A 21,166-nucleotide genomic window follows, 5' to 3' on the forward strand; every position below is an offset into this window, starting at 1 on the left:
TTCAGGACAGGCCTATGGGTCTGTCCTGTACCTTGCTCAGCATGACTCCTGCTTCATAACATAGCCCCTGGTGCAATAAGCACCCTAACAGTATAAGAAGATGCATGAAAAGCCACAGCAGAGCTCTAGTGGCAGAAAGGGAGGCAAGATCTTGTCACAGACTTACTAAGTGTGGACAGAACAAAATACCATCTCTTCTCATTCTGTGGTACTACAATTAGCCTTGTGTTGTGTCCAGACTAGAAACTGAGTAAAGGACCAAACACATCTACTAACATCCAGAGAGAGACTACCAAAGCACCCGACCTACCTCCTCCATTTGCTATCATTACCAATCCCTGGGGTGTTTGTAGCAATGACAGCCAGCCAGAGAACCCCCATCATTAATCTCACAATCTCATTAAGTCTTTCGTAAAAGAAAGTTCTACCGATCAATTCTACATCTTGTTACCTGTATTCCCAGTCCCAGTATTTGCTACTAGATGCTAAAGATCAGCTTTTTGACATCAGGTTGATTAAGCTGCAATCTATTCAGCAACGTTAATACAGTGTATTATGTTACACACACATTAAAGCAGATTATATTGACTGACCCCAAGCATCACTCTCAGGACTGTTTAATAACAAGTGGAGAAAGGTATTGCAGAATCATAGAATTGTAGGGGTTGGAAGGGACGTCTGGAGAGCACTGGGTCCAATTCCCTGCTAAAGTGGGTTCCCTACAGCAGGTCACACAGGAAAGCAGGTCTTGAGTATCTCCAGAGAAGGAGACTCCACCATCTCTCTGGGCATCCTGTTCCAGTGCTCTGTCATTTTCAAAGAAGTTCCTTCTCATGTTCAGATGAAACTTCTGTATTCCAGTTTTTGCCCATTAGCCCTTGCTGATTGTTGCTGAGCTCCACTGAGAAGAGTCTGGCCCCATACATTTGACTCCTTCATATTAGATGTTTACAGCGATGAGATCCCCTCTCAGTCTTCTCTCCTCCAGGCCGAGCAGCCCCAGGCCACTCAGTCTCTCCTCATAAGGGAGATGCTCCAGGCAGTAGCATCTTTATGGCAGCATTTCAGCACTGAGAGGCAGATTCAGCTCTCAGTAGGGGCAAGGGCTGCACTCCCAACAGGTTTAGCAGGATCTGGATTAGGGGTCTCAGTGAGTGCTGTATTTTTGGGGGGATATCTGCTTTTCTTCAGTTTTTGGTTCACCCTAAATTGAATTGGAACGGGTTTGAATTTGCCACAGAACTGGGCTACTCCCCTCCCCGCCCCCATCCCTCGCCCCAAAAAAAGAGAAAAGAAGACAATGAGTCCTTCCTTAGTTTAGTGCTCCTTTTTGTTTTCTACTTTCCAAATACAGATATACTTCTCAGAAGTGGGCAGACTACTACAAGGAACTGAATGTGTGGATTTGTGTGACTGAGGTTATTCAGGTGAAGATACGCTGAAAAGAGAGGGCAGTCGCTTCCCTCCTCTGAATCATTTGCAGGGAGAGCTCCTTCAACAAAGGGAAGCAACAGAGCTGCTGGCCCACACTGTCTTAGAACTTCAAAATCATTTTAAAGCAGATCAGAATAGCACGAAACCAAAGAGGTTGCTCCGGTCGGTGAACTGTGCCCAGTTCTCCCGGTATTTCTCCCATTAGTGAGTACTTTCCATTTCTGCTTTTTATGGTGTGAGAAAATGTATTTAAAAACATGAAAACAGTTATTAATTGCAATAAAGCACTCCAGGGCGAGAATTATGGTGTAATAATTCACACCTTGCTGCCTAGTCACTAGCTCTTCAGCCTCCAGCCTCATGCCTAACAAGCTATTAAGCAGAAAGTATGGAACCATCTTTCATGCCTCGTCATGTTTTATTGCCACGAAAAGGTTGTGCTCGGCTCTTTTTAAAAACTTGTAATTAAACTGTACAAACGTTGCATAACGCTTAATAGCCGAACGAAACGAGAGCTCCGGTGTGAGACTCGGGATAAGGCCACTTTCCTCCTCTCGGGATGCTGCTGGCGGTCCCGGCGCTCTACGACGGGGGAGAAAGGCAGCACAGCCTGGGCAGGGCCCGGACAGCAGATGGCGGTGCGGAGCCGCACAGAGCCCGGCACTGAGCCCGGCACTGAGCCCGCATAGAGAGCCCCGTACAGCCCCGCAGCCCGGCCCCAGCCCCGTGTGGCCCACGGCGCCCAGGGGGTGACTTCGGGGACAGCCCTGGTCTTGACGCCGGGTCGCTGGGCCTTAAGGAAGTCACAGAATCACAGAATCACAGGGGGGTTTGAGCTGGGAGGGACCTCACAGCCCACCCAGCCCCAACCCCTCACGCCTCCACCAGCTCAGGCTGCCCAGGGCCCCATCCAACCTGGCCTTGGGCACCTCCGGGGATGGGGTACCACAGCTCCTCTGGGCAGCTGTGCCAGCGCCTCACCGCCCTCTCAGTGAAAACTTTCCCTAACATCTAACTCAATTCTCCCCTCTTTGAGTTTAAAGCCATTCCCCCTTGTCCTATCACTATCAGACTGTAAAAAGTCACTTCCCCTCCTTCAGTGTCCTGCGGTGCTGTTTGTGTGTGCTTTATAAAGTCAAGCCATGCATTTTCACTCTCCCGGAGAGCACCCTGCTGCTGTCAGGCACCCGGGAGGCATCAATCAGTCCTATTAGGACTGCTCTGATTGGTACTGCCAGCTCAGGACATTGCTTCAGACAGTAGCAAAATGTTTGTTCCTGTCACCTCATTCTTTCTGTATAACAAATATAAGTTCATAATAGGCTGCCTAAAACACTGCATGTTCATAGATTCCTAGAATCATCTGAGTTGGAAGGGACCCCTACATGTCATCTAGCCCAACTCCCCTGCAATGAACAGGGACACCTACAGGAAGATCAGCGAGACATACTATTCGTAAAGTAATACTTTAAGCTTGCAATTCAAACCAGGTAACAGGTCCCACTGTGAGCCAAAAAGGTTATGCACTGGGCTGGATCCCATGCACCTCCCAACGTGCCCTCACTCCCACAGCAGAGCAGGCAGCTCTCCGTGCACCACTACAGCTGGGACACAGCTGTCAGCTCCCAACTGGTTGCTGCGTGGCCAAAGCTTGGGGTGATGCAGCATGTTGCTGGGAGCTGCGGAGGAGCAGCAGGATGTGAGTCAGGAGGATGGAGCTGGCGGGTGCGAGGCAGCAGGTACGCCTTGAGTCAGCCAGGCCCCGCAGGCTAATTGCCCTGGCTGCCAGGCTGCAGTGCCACACTCACTGCCCTCTCTTGCAGAGGGCACCTGTCATCTAGAAGCAAAGCTGACTGGACAGACCACCCTTTACAAAGCCACTGCCTGGAGTTGAAGAAGTCACTCCAGGTGCTGGGTGGTGACAAGCCACCAGCCAGAGCAGTGAGGATCCTGTCATTCTCGGCACAGAGCGATGAAAACGCATTGCAAAACGGCTGCTGCTGTTGCCAGGCTTTTTTCTCAAGTTGCAAAAATTGCTGTCAGTCATATGCAACAAAGCCCAAAGTCGCATAGCATTGAGTTCTGCAGTTCCTCCGCCATCCTGGTGAGCACTTTAAAGGCACCAACTGGCAGAAGGGATGGGGTGAATGAAAGCTGGGATTAGTTTCCTGGTGTCAACTCTGAGGCAGACAAGGGAAGAGCGGGATCCTGAACTGCCTTGAAAGGCTTTTCTGAGTCTGGGACTCATCCACCCTCCCTCCCTGCTCTGATTTGCTCATCTTTCCAAAGGGAAACAGCTTTTATAGTGTGACTTTCCTTTCAAGTACAAGGCAGGAATCATCTTGACTGGACTTGTTCACTCGGAGAGGCATCTTGCTTAACAGGGGAAAGGGACTGTGAGCACAGGAATACTTTGTGTTAAGGAGAAGGATGTCTAAAAGCTGCTGTTCATCCTTCACCCCCTTCCCAGAATATATTTCCTGTCGACACCTCTCTCCCTCTACTTTCTGTGTCTTTCTCTCTGTCATCCCTGGCCCCAGAGGCTGCAGGTGATGGTTTGAGCAGCACATGGTTCTGCTCGAGTTCAACCAGGCCCCTCTAAAGGAGGGCTTCTGAAATGATTCAGTTGCCCTCCCTCGCTCTAGTGCCAGCAAATCCTCAGCCGAACGCAGCACCATGAAAAGGCGTGTCATCTGCCGGCAGCTGAAGGAATTAGTCAGGAGCACAAAGAAGGGGGACTTTCCAAAGGACAAGTTCATCCCTGGCAGCAGCAGAGGCAGCCGTGGCCTCCGCACAAGGCTGGTATTCTCATACCTCTCAGCGCTGGAACATGAGGAGCTGGAAAATTACAGAGCAAACTGTAAAATTCCACCGGCAGTGACTGCAGCCCGCAGGGTGGTTTCCCTCCACACGCCGGGCTGAGGAAACCGCTGTCACACAGCAGTGTGCACTCAGGTGGGTGCGAGCTCTGGTTTGCCCAGAGGGAAAGTTTTTTAAACCTTCTAATTCCCACTGGAAATACATAGGAGATGAGCACTCGCTCCCCTTTGCGCCTTGAAAAGTTTGGCTTGCTGATGGGTGGCAGAACTTATTTTGGTCAAGAACGACAGTGACAGATATGTTGTGTGCCTGGAAATTTCTAAGTTATGGTGAGGAGAAAAATTTCCACCCAAATCCCCACCTGGGATCCCCCTCACCGAAGGACAGATCTTTGGCAGAGATCTCCTACCTATGTTTGCTTTCATTTTAGTTCAATATTACTGTGGTTTCGTGGAATACGATGAAGATCAGAGAAGTTCTGGAAGCAAAACATCTGCTGTGGGATAGCTGGGTGGGAGAATTTTCCCACACTCAGGCATCAAACTGTAAGAGAAAAATATGAATCTTGAGGAGAAACATTTCCCAACCTGCTGTTGCTGTTGGTTCTAGCTGCCCTGTTGGTGATGATACAGCACTCCCCAATGTACAGCACTCCAGGTATAGCACGGCCATATAGAAAGGTGCCGAGCCCTGAGAAAGACTGACTACAGAAGGCCATGAAAACCTACAGACACAGAGCAGTGTGAGCAGGCACTGGGGTGCAGAACACCACTTCTGCTCTTCACTCCCTTCTCATTCCATTTCTATGGACGAGCTACCTCCCACTGCTCTGTGTCCCTTGTTAGCAAGTTAGCTCACTCCTTTCCGACACTGTGCCAGAAAGGGTCTCGAGGAAGAAAATGGTGCAAATCGGTATTTCTGAGTGTATCAGTGCTGAATGTGGTGACAGAGCAGAAATCTATCAATGAGGCTTTTGCTAGCTTTTCTTTGGAAATGAGTGGCAGGGAAGGGAGAAAAACTAATCATGCTTCCCCACAATTTATTTGAATTTCCTTCACTCTCTTTGTGTCCACATCAAGAAATTAAGAGCTCTAATAATCTTAAGATGCCTGGAAATGCTACAAAGGGTACCTGTTCTAGTTGTGTATATTTTGGGGATAGAAGGAGAAATGTGTATCGCTTCAGGTTTAAAGCGCCCCTAATGAACTGCCTACATACAAAACTGCACATGCACAATGCACAGCAAAGAAACAGCAGGTAGCAGTTTACCCATAGTAAGTGGTTATGAGGAGGGGGCTCCTAAAAAACAACCCTGTGCTCACAGCTAATTTGGTGCCAGAATCAGGAAGTACAGGCAGCTCCAAATGCCGAACTGTGAAAACCCTGATTTCACAATCAGCATTATGTGTTGTCCTAGCAGGTTAGTACATAAGCTGCTCAGATGAAATATAAACCATCTCTCCTACTGAGTAAGCACACTCCTTCTGGGCTGGCGTCACTGCTGCTTTGAAGAACACGATGGCATTATGGGCAAACTGCAAAGTCTCTCAGTACCAGTGACACCCAGAAGTTGGAAAGCTGAGTTTTGCAAATTAAGGATGCATTGTTCTTTGTCTCGTGAGGTATGAGTCACCCCGCAGAGCTGCAGCTATTTGTTCAACAGGAAGACTCCATTCCCCCCTACCCATCCTCCTCTTCCCTCCCTCCTGCATCTACAAGGAATGAAATAAAACAATTTAGCCCTGACCTTCCACTCTGTTGGCTCCTCTGTTACAGACAGGCAGCCAGACTCAGTGCCGCTGCAGTGCTCTCCCCTATCTCTAAGTACACTGAGTAAAGCACAAAGTGAAAAGGCGAGGAAATCAGGGACAGATATCACACATGCGTGTGTTGGTAGTGAGCAAACATTGTCCTTCCTCCCAGTGTGCCCAGCACTGGAGGTCATGCCATGCAGAGGGCTGTAGGAAGAGGGATGGCACATAGGGTGACAATGCATGGATGCACACATCTGTACATCTGTGCGTGCTCGCAGAATCAAATGATCAGAGAATCACAGAAGGGCTTGGGTTGGAAGGGGCCTCAGAGCCCACCCACCAACCTTTGCCGTGGGCAGGGCTGCCCCTCATCAGCTCAGGCTCCCCAGGGACCCATCCACCCTGGCCTGGAGCACCTTCAAGAATGGGGAACCACAGCTTCTCTGGGCAACATACACTTGTTTATTTATTTGCTGTTTGTCACTGAAGTTCCTGGAGCTCCAGAGGCACCAGGGAAAAAGCTGCTGGGAAGGCATCTTCAGGGACTCAGCCAGCAGAACTGTTAGAAAGGCCATTGCTTCCTTGTCTTTCTCAATAAACCCACATTCTAGGAAATCTAATCTCTGAGCCTGGAGGGGAATCCCTGACCTGTCCATTTGGCAAACCCCATCTGAGAGCAGAGATCCCCTGGTCCTATCCTTTCTGCCTGCTCCCTTCTCCAATCTGATGCTCCAGGTCCTGGCTGCTCCTCTTCTCCTTGCTTTCTCTGAACCACTCTGGTATGTGAATATCTCCCAGCTAATTAATTACTTGATCCTCACACTGCCTCCTGAGGAAGGGTAGCATTACAACTTTCATTTTAGCAAAGGGAGAAGTGATGCACACAAAAAGCAAGGCTGCAGTTCAGCAGAGCACTTGGCTGAGTCAGAGCACATGTGAATTACCTGATGTCACCCCAGCAGGGAAAGTTAACCTGTAAAACAGCTTGGGGGAGATGTATCCACTTTATTCTAGCTATCCTAGTTATCCTGAAAGCAATCTACCTGAAGAACAGGGCTCAGGTGGGGTACAGTACTCAAGGGGAAGCCGATCCATCAGCCCATCTCACTCCTCTGCTGCTCCCAGGAGAAAGAGCTGCCTTCAGTCTGCCCTGGGTCATGCCCTGGAAGCCCAGATGTAAAAGCAGGGTGCTAACTGTGTAGAGCATGTCATGTTATCTCCCGTTGCCCTGGGTCCTGGGGGAGGATTCCTCCCACTTGAGTGATCTGTGGTGTAGCTGTCTACCTCTGAGCTACATGTCTAGACTCTCTTCGTTGCCAACAGGGTAAAAGAGATGCTAGTGGGGTGCAAGCCACTGCAACCTAAATGAGACATCCAAGCCAAGCCAGGTGAATCACACACAAGGAACAGCTGTTTCTCTCCCCACTCAAAGATTCCAGACAACTGTGTCAGATGGAGACATACAAAACACGGATGTTTCAGGCTAGGTGAAATGAATCCCACCCTGTTAATACCTCCACAGTTTCTCTTCCACGGGTGGAGCAAGGTGAAAGGAAGTGGCACAGTATCTCCTGGGCCAGGACCTGGAAGTCACACTGAGTCAGTATTTGCAGGATTACTTGCACCTTCCTCTCCAGGTCAATGCCCTTCATGACCCCGCTGGTCCGGGCTGCTGATACCCTGGTGCCCGGATCCTGAGGCAATGGACTCTGCCTCAGGGTGTTCAAAAAGATGGTCATAAGTTCGTGATACAGCAAAACATTTCCTTGCTCTCTGTCTACTGTTCAAGACAAGTAAATATCAGGCTGAAAAGTAGATTATTCCCACTGGAAAACAAGTGCCATCAATAAAGAAGCAGAACTGAATGAAGAAGTCTCTACAGTCAAGTGGGAGTGATAAAGGAACGACTGTAGCATGGCCTCAGGTATCTTAAAGGTTGCTCCTGATTATGTGGACTAATTACACCGTATTAAAACTTATTTAGCCTACAGATAAACAAAAAGTCCTCATCAATCTCTTCTTTTGTACTTGCAGTGCTCCCTCCCCTTTTTCCACATGAAAGTAGTAGAATAAAGAACTTACTCTCTGGAGTTTACAGTCATTTTATCCACCACAAAACACTGACCTTGACGTGAACTAATTAGGATTGCAATAGATTATTAATACAAGTTGGTAAGGTGGAGTTCTGTCAGTATAAAAGAGGCCTTTGAAGATAACAGCCATTTACACTTTCATGATCTCATCCCAAGTGCTCAGAAGAAAGCCTATAAACTAATAAAGTAGAATTCATCTAGGGGCATTCTACACACGCAGCAGAGTATCACCCTCCAAACTCTTATTCAGGATGGCAAACGAAATCTGCTTGGATTCTTTTTAAAGCCAACACCAATCAGGATTAAAACAACTTTTGGTCATAAGCGGATCTCTGATGATCTAAAGACACAGGTTCATTTATTTTGACTTAGAGAAAGTAAGTGACATATCAAATACAACCTTCATACTTCAACAACTGAGGTCACCTTGAGAAAAATGATACTGAGCCCCATGGTATGAAAATTCTCTCCAGAGTGAAGCTTTGATTTACAAGGCGAGTTAAGGTCTTCTTCATGTGAATGTATATTTGCAAAGCGAGTTTGATTTAGAATAATGCATTGATTTTTTTTTTTTTAAAGCAGGTGACTAAGAAACTATTGCTCATTAAAGTGCTAAACCATAACGGACTTTTTGGAAACTTTGTTAAATGATCCGCTCCTCTGAACTGTCAAGCCGGTTTTGAGGAGATCTGCAAAACCGAAATGGAAAATGAGTTAAGCCCAGAAGTATGTGCTGAAAGCCCCAAGTCCCTGGATTGTCGGGGGCATTCAGTCCAGAAATGCATTTAAAATACCTTTTAAGAAATGCTCTGCTTCCTGTATGAAATCCCTTGGCACTTCCTGTTTAGCCGAGGAATGCATCGTCCTGCACCGGCGGCCGGCACAAATCTTACACAAGCTGTGGCACTGGCTGGCCTGGCCTAGCCCTGCGGTGAGGCTGGGAGGCTGGAGGAGCACACATTACAGAAGGATTTGAAGGAAAGTAAAGACTCATCTCCTTGTTCAGCCCCTCTCCACAGTCTCTGTCGGAACGCCCAGGGCATACACACAGTTTAGCTCAACCTGTGTGTGAGCTTTATGGGCCGTATTTAAATGCTGTACTGCTTGATCTCAGAGCAAGCTTCATCTAAACTTGAAAGGCAAACGGTACAGGCAGCCTGAGCTGTGAAGCCAAAGGTGCTTCTCTTGCCAGCCAGAAGCTCCCTGCCTCCTCCAGCACAGCCAGTGTGCACCCACGTCTGCGAAAGACCAACCGTAACCCTGGGTTTGTGCGCAGGTGGTGCTACCAGTGGGTGGGGTAAGGAGGAACGACGTTCAAGGAAAACTGATCCGTACAGAAAAGAAGTGTCAACACATGTCAAGTGTTGCAAAATGGCCCGGTATGGAATAAAAAAGTAATTTGCAGTATTAGAACAAACAGCTGCTGTGTTGCCAGGCTGAAGAAGATTTCTTCTTGCAATAAGCAGTGAATGACTTATGACAAAAACAAGAGCTTTGTTTCACATTGTGCATAAAACACCTTAAAAATTAATCACTATACCTTTAATGGACTGAATGCTTTTGAATCAAGCTTGCTGTAACCTCCTGTCAAACTGCACCATGTGACCAACCTGTCTGCTCAGAAATATCATATAAAAGTATTGTTCTCTCTGTTGGCAGTTATGAACTTATGAAACAGTGACATGTCCAAAACTTTCTAGAAATGGAGCTAAACACAGCTGAAGGCCATTGCAAGTGCTGAGCTGAACAGTGTTATACAACTGTGGCATGGAGTGTAGGATCTGTAGTCATTACTATAAGCAAAAAGAACTTTTTGCCATTTCAGAAACTGTTTCAAAGCTAAACATAACCTTGACGTGTAAGCAACCAAATATGAAATAACTATTGTTTTCTTTCATAAAGAACACCAGTAAGATAAACCAAAGACATGTACATTTAATCTAAAAATCCAATGTGATGGAAAGAAAGGAAGTTATGTTAGGTTATAAGTCACTGGCTTTGTCAAGAAAAAAAACAAAACAAAACAAAAAAACCCTTCAAAAATTGCCCTAATTGAAATATATTTTCAGAGTAGTTATAATAAAGAATCACAGAATGGCCTGGGTTGAAAAGGACCACAATGATCATCCAGTTTCAACTCCCTGCTATGTGCAGGGTTGCCAACCAGCAGACCAGGCTGCCCAGAGCCACATCCAGCCTGGCCTTGAATGCCTCCAGGGATGGGGCATCCACAGCCTCCTTCAGGTTCCAGTGTGTCACCACCCTCTGTGTGAAAAACTTCCTCCTAATATCTAACCTAAACCTCCCCTGTCTCAGTTTAAAACCATTCTCCCTTATCCTATCACTATCCACCCTCGTAAACAGCCGTTTCCCCTCCTATTTATAGGCCCCCTTCAAGTACTGGAAGGGAAGGCAACATTCTGAAACAATACCTCTAAGTTCAATGAGAAATTATAAATTGGCTGTTGCTGTTTTGCAGTTGTTGACATTTTGGAACTGCCAGTAAAACAAAACAACAACAAAAAAAGCCCTTCCATTTATGCATGCAGATCTTTAATCTGTTCAAATTAATATGCTGTATTACTCATTTTTTCCCTGATGTGATCCTAAAAAGATCACCTACTGCTCTTGCATCAGTTTCTCCTATCAGTGAGTTAAATATGAAATGGTTTATTCTCCCATCCTCCAGCAGCTCTTCCCCCATCCCCACACACTCATTCAGTCGGTCTAAACTTACAGATAAGCTGGTGATGAGACACTAGAAGGCAAAAAACAGACAATTACCTAGGCAAATGTTTGAAGGATAAGAGCCCTTGGGCAAAAATTCTGTTTACTAAAGACTGAAAGAGCCATTTCTACTTAGTGCAATGGAGTGCTTCTGAACTCAGCAGTTCTGGATAGTGGCCACCAGTGGACTCAGAGTGAGGTTTATAGGTGTGAGATAACATCACACTCCTGTCTGCATTTCATCACCGCAGGGCCTCGCTCTGTATTCTGAAACAAAGGCTTGCAAGTACCAACAGAAGTATATTTTATCATCTGTCTTTACATTCACTCGTTGCTCAGTTAATCATTTATTTTTATGCCAAAGACCACCCCGACAAGGTGCGAGGGCAGATCCTCTGCTGGTCTGCTAGCTAGAGCAACACCAGCTTGGCCTGGCTGGAGATCTGTCTCTGGGTCTGTCTCTGTACCTTTCAAAACTCAGAGGGTATGAGAAGTCTTGCCCTTTTCCCTTCCTAATTCCTTCCTTAAGGGTGCTTTTGGGAAAAGAAATGTGAGAGACAAGCACGGGAGAAACACAATCAACCACTCCCAAGTAGGGACGGGCCAGTCACTGACAGCTTGCATGGTGCACATCTGCCAGCTGAGGAAGCTCAGCGAGCCTTTGCTTATAAGGGCAAACGGGTATGCGGGAAGAGCCTGGAAAGCCACTTGGGAGGAGAACAAACTCCTGCTTGAATGAAATACTCAGCCAAATGCATCCTCTCTGATATGGTGAAAAAGCAACATTAACTGATTCAGTGGAAGATGAAACTGTGTGGGACAGGTCTACAGCCCCTACATCCCTTGGTGGGAAGAAGGACACAAGAGGGTCTGGAAAAGGCCCCAGCAAAGGGCCAGAAGTACTACCTGCACAGAAGAGAACTAAAAACGAAATCTGACTGTTTTGAAACAACACTTGGTAAAGAAATAACCAGTGATGGAGTTTTTAGAGGATGCAGATCTGAGATATCTGAGCAAGGAGGAAGAGTGGATGTAGGGAGACCGTAACAGCAAAGAGAGATCACCAAGACAAGAATCAGATTCCCGCCTTCACTTCAGGAGTTAATGGTGCCTGTGCCAGGCTGATCCTCCACCCAGGCTGAGCCGCTTCAGTGCCAGGAAGTAGAGATTCTTGACCATGCTGGCATCCAAGCCCAGCACCTTGCACAACCTCTTAGATTTCAAGAGATGTCCCCAAAGCACTGGCTAAATGACACAGGTGCTAGGCAAACCGATAAGAAGCTATTAATAGCGCTGACTCAGCTGGAGAGGAGCATCTTAGGGAGTCTGTGAAGAACAAGGTGACCATCTCCCATGCCGGAGTCCTCAGAGACCAAGCCTTAGTCACATTTAACTGGCAAGACCAAGGAATACTTTTCATAAACACTCCACTGCCCTTGTTTTGTAAATACATTTTCCCCTGAAGAAAAGAAGGGCACGATTGCCTCAAAGCACTGGGATCGTGTCCTGTAAGGAGACAGCATGTCCTCAGCCCTCCCTTTATTTTTTTTTCTCCTTCTTCAAATGTGAAAAATAAGTTGTATGACAGCCTTTGGTGGAGATGTGTGCAACAAGGCCCTCATTGTCTCAGACAGGTGTGAGATTGGAATTGATTCAGTGCCAACAACCCCAGTATCAGAGCCAGCTCTGTGAGCTGAAAACATACACCAACCATCCAGTAATACCACTGCAGCCAGCCAGAGACTCAACAATTTAAGGCTTAACACACACACAACATAAATCAGATGAGGATGTACCAGCCAACCGTCAGCTTCTTGGGCAGATGCCTGCAGACCGTCTGTGCAGATCAGACCTTGCCTGTTTCAGTTATTGGAAACATTTTTTTTTTTCATATAAAGATGAGAGGCTGGGTGGAGTAGCTAGCTCAGACACATTTACATTTGCCCTATCTTGCCCCAACAGCCCTCCTTTGCTTGCTGTTTGGAGGCAGGACTTCTTGTAAAGTTGCCTTATTCCAAGTGCAGGAGGGAAGGAATTACAACTTGGGGAAATGTTTAATGTACAAATACAAAAATCACATGGACGTGCATTCAGTCTGCACCACCCTCATGAAACAAAACCATTCCCTTCCATGAGAGTCTAGGAGGCTCTGAACATGATCAAACAAGCACAAGAATTAGCACAGCTGGTTCTCTTTTCTCTTCCTTTTTTTTTTTCTTTTTTTTTTTTTTTTGTTTCATGGATATGTTTCCTTCACTTTTCTAGGAAAACCTGTTTTTGTGCTCTCTGGCTTTCCTTCTCTCACTCGCTTCACCCCAGCAGTCCCTGCGCTGTGCCTGGCTGGCTTACTCACCTGGTGAGGGCATGGGAGGCCAGTGAGGGTGCAGCTGATGGCTCAGCCACATACAGGAGTGATCCCACGTGCCACCCCAGCCTCAATCACCCAGCGGTGACCCAGAACAGGCCCAGCCCTCTTGCTGTGTCCAAGGCTTTGCTCTGCCCATTTTCTCCCTATGCTCCTGGTGATGGAGCCTGCCCTGTTTTCTTGTACCATGTAACAAGGAGCAAGACGCCGGTAGCACATGAAACACGTGCTCCCAGCATGCTTGCAGATCCAAGCACCAAGAGCCTGACTACTGGCTATGTTGTTGCAGCAGCCTGATCCCTCTGTGCTGTTTCAGCTGCACTCATGCCACAGCCCATTTCTGTGGAAGATCTGGGTGCTCCCACTGGGATGGCTGCAAGCCCTCATCTCAGGCATCACCAGTTCCTCTGTCCTGGGAGCAGATCACTCAGTTCTTGCATTTCCCAACACAGTCTCTTGCCAAGTGAAGGATGACAGACACTGCCTGGGATGAGGGCTGGCTCCTGGCCCTGACACAGCTGCAGGTCGCAGGCTGGTTCCCTGCCACATCCATCTGTAATCTCGTCCTCTGGCTGGGCAATGGGAGGCTTACAGGGGTGGTAGCTGGGGAGCGCCACCATCACAAGAGCTTGGCTCAAATGCCCAGGTATGTGCTTACAAGCTGAAAGGGGCTTTCAAAACAATGTTTGAAGAGAAGGCAATCTGCTAGCACTCCATTTGTATCTGGGTGAACACGAGCTGGCTAATCTTGGTTTGCACTCATTTGAAAAGTCCCTTTTGTGTGGTTCTTTTTCAAGTCAATACAAGTGTTCACTTTTATAATGTATGGTAGAATAGTACAGTTTTCTTGTTGATACTTTCCCCATAAAGTCATTAATAGTGGGTCTGAATTTGCAAGTGGTTTTGCATGTGAAATTGCTCATGTACATGTAGGTCTCAAGGATCTCAAAGAGTCTGTTCCTTTGAGCAGCTATTCTTATGCTTTACTGCAGAATGAGGATCATCATTTGGACTTCGGAGATTTCAAATTAAATGCACTTCAGTAAGCTTATGCAATGAGAACTGAAATCATCATAAATGCCATACTTGTTCAGCTAGTTGTAAATCATCATTATACTAATAAAATAAAGCATCACTGCTGACAAAACATTGTCTCTTCTACATTTCAAAGGACATACCAATTTACAGCAACTTCTTTGAATACTGGAAACTTATAAATGAATAAAGCAGTTAATATGCAACTTTTTTTTTTCTGTAAGAAGGATTTTGGCTTCAGTATTTTTCATTCATTACCTGAACTTGATCATCAAGAAATGAGGGAACCTAAGCTGGCCAAGTCATTCCTAAAAGCTCTGGTAATTGTACTTACTTTAAAATACAAAGGGAGTAAACCACAATGGTTTAGATTATAAAGCATGCCTAGTGATCTTGTCATACCTAACCAAAGACATTCAAAGCAATTCTTTTTCAGAAATCCAGGCTCCTTGAAAGTGCCTGGAATTGATCTCGAAGACCTGCAAGCTCTCAGAATCACCAATCTTGAACTGATTATGTTGCCCAGCACAGATAAACTTCTGAAGCAGACCTAGACATTTACAGTTAGAAATCAAGCTGACCTTCAGAGCAAAACCACAGTTTTTTAATGGATCTATTTCCCATGCCGTTTTTCAGTGCTTTTAAGTGAAGACGTGTATATGCAGAATGAAAAAGGTCAGATGGAGGCAATCTTCTATTGACTATACAGTGTACGTTTCCCCACAAAGCTGTCTGTTTTACGAAGCATATCCAAGCACACTGTTCTTCGCATGCAAACAATCTCCATTTGTAGAGGTCATAATATACTGAACACATATAGGGAAAACTTATGAATATGTTTACTAAGGGTGTATTGTGTACTCAATCATGTGAGAAGAGCCCTGTGAACCCTCGGCATACGGGTGATTATTGGAGGAAAGTGGCCTGACGTAACACCTTGTTAAAGACATGGCAGCGGAAGAGGCAAGGGCATGCCTGCACCTGATGCTCTGAGGGAGCCCCTGCCCCACGGATGAAATCCCACTGGAGCTGGAGGGCTCAGCCCCAAAGCCTGAAGGAGCTCCACACAGAGATCCAGCGTACTGAGTGGAGCAGAAGTCACCAAGGTGAAAAGAAGGTCTGGTGGATTCACATCTGCCTGGGTATACGGACCAACTTATGTGTTAGTCTTCTCATTTGTTACCTTCTTTATTTTCTAGATTGTAGGGGTGCTTGTGATCACTGCAGCATTTTGGGTTTGGAAAGGTTCAATACAGGTTCAATACATCTGAAGGAAAACAATCCACTCAGTTACAAAGTCAAAGCAATATTTCTGGCACATGGGCAGCAGCATCAGCTAAATAAGCTGGTTTCAGTGGGTGTTTGTTTTTAGGGTAAGGAGCGCTTATTTATTTTTTTTTGTTTGTTTTATTTACTATGGGAGGTAATTTGAGCTCTGGTATCAAAATATGTCATGTTCTGCCAAGAAGGGATTAAAGAGAAGAATGCCATGGAGCCATGGAAAGAAACTGGATTTGTCAGTAAAGAACTAAGAGATTTTATTTACCAGAGTTTTGCAATCAGTACTTTTAATCTTCATCACAATTGAGCTATTCAAAGGCCAAGAATTTCCTTCGAGGGCCAGTAAGGAATAACCCAAAAAAACAAAAAGCATCTGCCTCAAATGCTAGAATGCTGTCAAGTACATGGCCACTTGCTGCCCTCCAAGGTTCAGGGCAGAGGGGCAGGCAGGAGTATTTGATTTAGATAGCTTCAGCACTTTGCTGCAACAGGTGGAATTTGGTGCTGAGGAAGAGAAGCGATGAGCTGGGATAAGATGTTCCCATGGAAAATCAGGAGAGCCTAGTGACACAGCTCATCAGTTGACATGAAATGTCACAGAGGTACAATACTGTGTGGCTCAGAGGAAGCTGCATGGAAGCTGCCATCCTGAAGGATGCTGAGCCTCTCCTCTGCCTCAGAAGTGAGCAGTCAAGAAGAGGACCTAAAGGCAGCAGCTCAGAAAGGTGCTTCCAGCACTGCTGTGCCCTAGGGGAGTGAAGGAAGTGAGAAATGAGCCCAAGGAATGTCATGTCTCTGACTGTCACAGTGACCACTGAAAGCCACTTACATGGGGTAACGTTAATGCACCTACAAGGTTCCTGCACCAAGTCAAAGAGTGTCTACACTTTTGCACTGGAGTGGGGAGTTTAGTGATTCAGAAATGGCAAAACGAAGTAGAACGGAGAGATCTGCTGTGAAAGTGAAGAGCTGAAATGGGGATACTTGTTCCTACCTGCAAGCTCTGTTTCTTTAGTGGTAACCATCAGCTAAACATTGCTATCATGTGGCAAGAGACAATGGACTGACTAATGAAAAACAGAACTATGGCTGGGCATGAGCTGCCAAGTTTTATCACTGCCCAGAATATTCATTGAGGCAGCTAAGGGCATTTCCAAAGGCATCTCTGTCATTGTAACTGATTTCTCTGGGGCCAACATATTTGGCTACTAACTAAAATCTTGCTAAGATACCTTTAATGTGTGACAAGTTTTCCAAAAATCTCTTTAGTTTTCGTGTTTCAAACAGCTTGCCAAAAGGTATCCAGACTGACTCTGTCAAACCTTAGGCAAAACCTTTGACAAAAAAAAAGACTTCTAAGTTCCTCTCCTTCTGCTTAAAAACCAAGGTTGTCATGTCTTCAGTAAAATTTGTGCTCTAGGATGCGCCGTGCTGAGGATATAAAAAAAAAAAGAAAGAAAAAACATAAGGAAAATTTGTGTAAGTGGAGATGTTGCTTGGGCACTGAGAACATATTTGCTGCCTTATCTACTGCTTTTATAACCTCAGGAAGTGCCAGGCAATTGGAATACAAAGATCAGTATCTTTGATATATATCGACACTTGGAAATCTTCTGGATTAAACATCATTACATAACTCTTTCCATTAGCATGTTAAGTTGATGAAAAAGGGTTTCAAACCCTTTTTTTTTTCCGAGAGCTGCATGCAAAGAGGCAGGCAGGGCCCCTGAACAAGGCTGGTGCCCTATAGCTGTGCATGCTGCCTGGGGCTGAGGAGCTCACCTCCTTGCCTAGAGCTGCCTCAGCTCTAACAGGCTGAGGAGCCTCTGATATGTGGATGCCTCAAGGATGGCTTCCTGCCACAAGATCTGGGGAGGTCTTCTCCTCAGTGGGACAGGCACAAGATTTGCAGCCTTGGCTACCCACATGCAGTGCCTGGCAGTGCAGGCACTGGGGAGCTGGCTGAAGTCTGTCCTAGGAGTGCTGGAGACATGGTGATGAAGGTGGGAGCCAGGAAGGCACTGGGAATCTACAGGCAAAGACTGTGTCTCAGTTCTGAGAGGTGACTGAGCAGAGCACTGAGAACACACTTGAGTCTCCCATTGCTTGTCCCAGAGAATGAAATGTTCCTCGTTTGGTCTTGTTGAAGCCACAGGTGCAGGGAATTGATTGAATGGAACAAAATGTGAGCCCAGAAAGCATCTCTGGGGTCATGCAGTCCAGCCACGTCCTATATTGTGCAGTAACATCTAAAATATGTCTTAAATTACATCTTTTTGTCTCTAATCACCCCCTGGAAGGCTGCCAGGGCTGCACAAATTCCCGGGAACCATCTTCCAATTTCCTGCCTAAATTCATTGATGGCCAACTTAGAGAATAACCACTTGCTCCCAAGCCAGCGTGGTCTTTTAGCACAAAAAGGGCTCCTCCCTCCCTGGTGTAGAGCCCCTTTGCTGTGTTCACTGACTGCAACTATCTTTGCTCACAGCCTTTGATTTGATGCTCTCAATAAACTTGACTGCTGATCTCTTGAAAGTAAGCTCTGTGCTCCTCCTATCATTCTAACAGCTCATTTTGCACCCAGTGCTTAATTTTTCTTGAACACTGGGTGATCGTGGGTCAAACCTCAGATGACATTTTTCTAGAAATTTCTGTCTTGCTGTGAATGCATATCCCACCTATGGTACCTGAAAATAGCAAAATAGGGTCCTGCTTCCAACAGGTGAGGAGGTGATGGGGAGGTGATAGTGGAATGAAAGTTTCTAATACCAAACACAGGGAATTCCTTGAGACCGCTCTTGTTTCTGGGCAGCTTCTGGCAATTAACAATCCCTCTCCTATGTCACACAGAACCAGCCCCGCACGCAAGCAAAAGCTTAGCAAGTAACAAAATTCTATTCCTGTCAAAATTAATATTTGGAGAAGATCTCAGTGGTGTTAAGAGCTTTACAAATCAAATGAATGCCATACATCTTGATGCAAGGAGCCTATTTCCACAAAGGATAAAATGGCAAAGTGAAAAGCAATGTGAAGGGCTGGAGCCAAGAAACAATGAACATGATGAAGTCGAGGGCTATTTCTCTATGCTACATACCTCTTGCTTACATCTTTACCAGAAATATTTACAACCCATTTTCTTCCGTTCCATAGAATACATTCTATATACACTACAACCTCACAAACATTCTCCAAAATATAGATATAGAAGGTGTTAAGTTTCACAGCAAAATGAGAAGTCTTGTTTGGCCAGAAGTGCTACATAACTTAGATTTCTGCTTCTGCAAATGGCAAAGAGTCACACTAATGATGTTTCCTTCCAATTTATGCTTTCAAGCAAACTTCCATAAAAAACATGCTCCAGTTTGGTCAACATGAGTAACCCTGTACAAAAACAACAGCACCTCTGCCTTCAGAGCTACTGGATAGGCCTGGGCACCCTTCAGAAGGAGGTTTACACAGATTTGTTAGTAGGTGTTGTGAAAGAGGAATGATTTTTCCCCTGAGAAGAATTCTGTTAGACTGAATGAGAGGAGAATGGCTTTCAGTATGCTAATCTGGTTCATGCACTATTGTACTCATCCCTTCACATGGAAGCTGGTTTATGACACAGCAAATAAATAGTAGGGTGAGTATGCTACTAATGACACCGTACCCTTTAAAGAGAAAAGCTGCTGAGGTTATTCATGGCAATATTACAGCATTATCTGTCCAGACATAAAGATGAATCAACTAAATGTATTGGACTTTCAGTAAAAAGATATTTCTCCCTATAACATCTCCTCTTGACAGAGCCAGTTGGAAATCTTCCAACTAAACAGATCTGTTTTGCAAATATTCTGTGAAAACACCAAACTCATTCACCAAATTTCCTGCGACTTCCCAGTGGCCGTGGCACTCAAGCTATGGGTCCTCAGAATCAGGGCAGCTTCACCTCTCATTCACCCTGTGTCCTCCTGCTTTGTTCCCATGTTCCCTTGCTCATCTTCAATGAAGGGATGTGCCATGGCCACTCACAAAATTCAAGCAGCCTGGCTTATGGTACAGAAATGTTGCTCTGGAGCCAGGGAGGTGAGCTCTGGGCATCTATGAAAAAGCCCTGGAGCACTGCATCACTGGCCACGTTGCTGGCAAACAACATGAGGGCTGCCAATGGTCACCTGCCACAACCCTGCCGGTCAGGGAAGGTGCTGATTGGCAGGGTGCCAAGCTCTGGTGGAACTCACTTGAGATACCTGGGAGTGTATTTTGGGATGGAGAGATCAGGTGGTTAATCAAGTGGAAACACGATGATGATATGCTGAGGGAATGACAGGGAGAGGCAGACATGGCTCCAGAGGATGTGAAAATACAGGCATTTAGCATATTGCACAGGGGGAAGGGCTGGCGAGTCTGGGATCCTGGGAGGCCGTGTATCTGTCTTCGATGAGAGCTGCCTTGCGCACGCTTCTGGTTCTGCTAACCCGTGGCCTGCTGAGCTGATTCAAAGTGGAAATATTAGGAATTGGGGCAGGATGCAGTCATAGCAAGAACAAAGCTGCCTTAATTCCCCACGCTTAAACACCGCCCTTGACTTCACTACTGCATTTCCCTTGTTCATGAGAACCCTGATAAACTCGGGCTGTTTTTAGCAGAGCAAGATTACGATAGCAAAGACCTTGAAATGTCTCCTCAACAAAGCACAGTGCACCTGGAGGAAGACAAAAGGCTGGCCTGTAACAAAATAATCTCTCCATCGTTAAGTTTCTTGCTAATTCAAAAAGCTGATCTTGACACGATCTCTGTTACTTTGCCATCGGTGCTGGTTCTGCTGCTTTGGTTAAAGATCTGTCAGCAGTTTTATTACAGACTCTCGTTTCCAGGGATTTTAGTCTTGCTCATAAAAACACGGTCCCAGCTGAAACTTAACATATAAGGTTACAAAACTTAAAAAAAAAGTGAGCGAGAAAGCTCAGATATTTTTAGGGCTATAAAAGCATAAACAGAAACAGAAGCATACAGCTTAAGGTGATTACAGTGATTGTTTTCCCCAGACAGGAAAAATAGCTTTATTCTATCTATTTTTCCAACTCACAGGTAATTAATAAATCACTGGTTGGAAGCTTTCATTGGAATAATGTGAAAATGAAAACGGTTGAAGTAATTTAATTGCAGACATTTTAGGATGATATTCCTAACCTCCTAATTTGCTTAGACTATTTATTAGTTCTGTGTTATTGCCTCAGAAAAATACCTTCCAAGGTTGATGACTTACAGATATAAAACATTTCTATGGGCCCTTAAAAAAATCATACTACAAAGGAACCATATGAATTCATATTTTTAAAATTCCTGCATTATGGATCTACCTACTCCAGTTAACATTAACCATGGTAAAATTACTAATTATATATTGACCGTCTGGTTCAAACTAGGTATTAGAAGAAATTCAGCCATAATACGTATAAAGATTTACATTTATTGCATGTGTAAATTCCAATGCTCTGCAAGGGTTTTGCCTAAACTTTCATAAAGGTGTTTAAATAACGTTTGGACATTGTGTTGAGGGATATGGTTTAGTGAGAACTACTGGTGATAGGTAGATGGTTGGACTGGATGATCTTGTAGCTCTTTTCCAATCTTGGAATTTCTGTGATTCTATGATTCTGTGAAATAGCAAC

General features: G+C 45.6%; 1 protein-coding gene across 3 annotated transcripts in view; it reads right to left on the reverse strand.

The window, feature by feature from the left end:
• Positions 1 to 21,166, reverse strand: part of RUNX1 (RUNX family transcription factor 1) — a 152,934-nt gene that overhangs the window by 10,623 nt on the left and 121,145 nt on the right. Inside the window, exon 7 of one of the 3 annotated variants that reach the window (XM_085242635.1) lies at positions 1,313 to 2,227. The exons of the other annotated variants lie outside the window; for them this stretch is intronic. Coding sequence (XP_085098761.1) covers positions 1,836 to 2,227 — 392 coding nt within the window. The 3' untranslated portion in view covers positions 1,313 to 1,835. Of the gene's footprint in view, positions 1 to 1,312; positions 2,228 to 21,166 lie in introns of those variants that run through there. 3 annotated transcript variants of the gene reach the window in all.

This window comes from Meleagris gallopavo, chromosome 1 (genome assembly GCF_905368555.1).
Source record: "Meleagris gallopavo chromosome 1, MGAL_WU_HG_1.1, whole genome shotgun sequence".
Taxonomy (NCBI): Eukaryota; Metazoa; Chordata; class Aves; order Galliformes; family Phasianidae; genus Meleagris; species Meleagris gallopavo.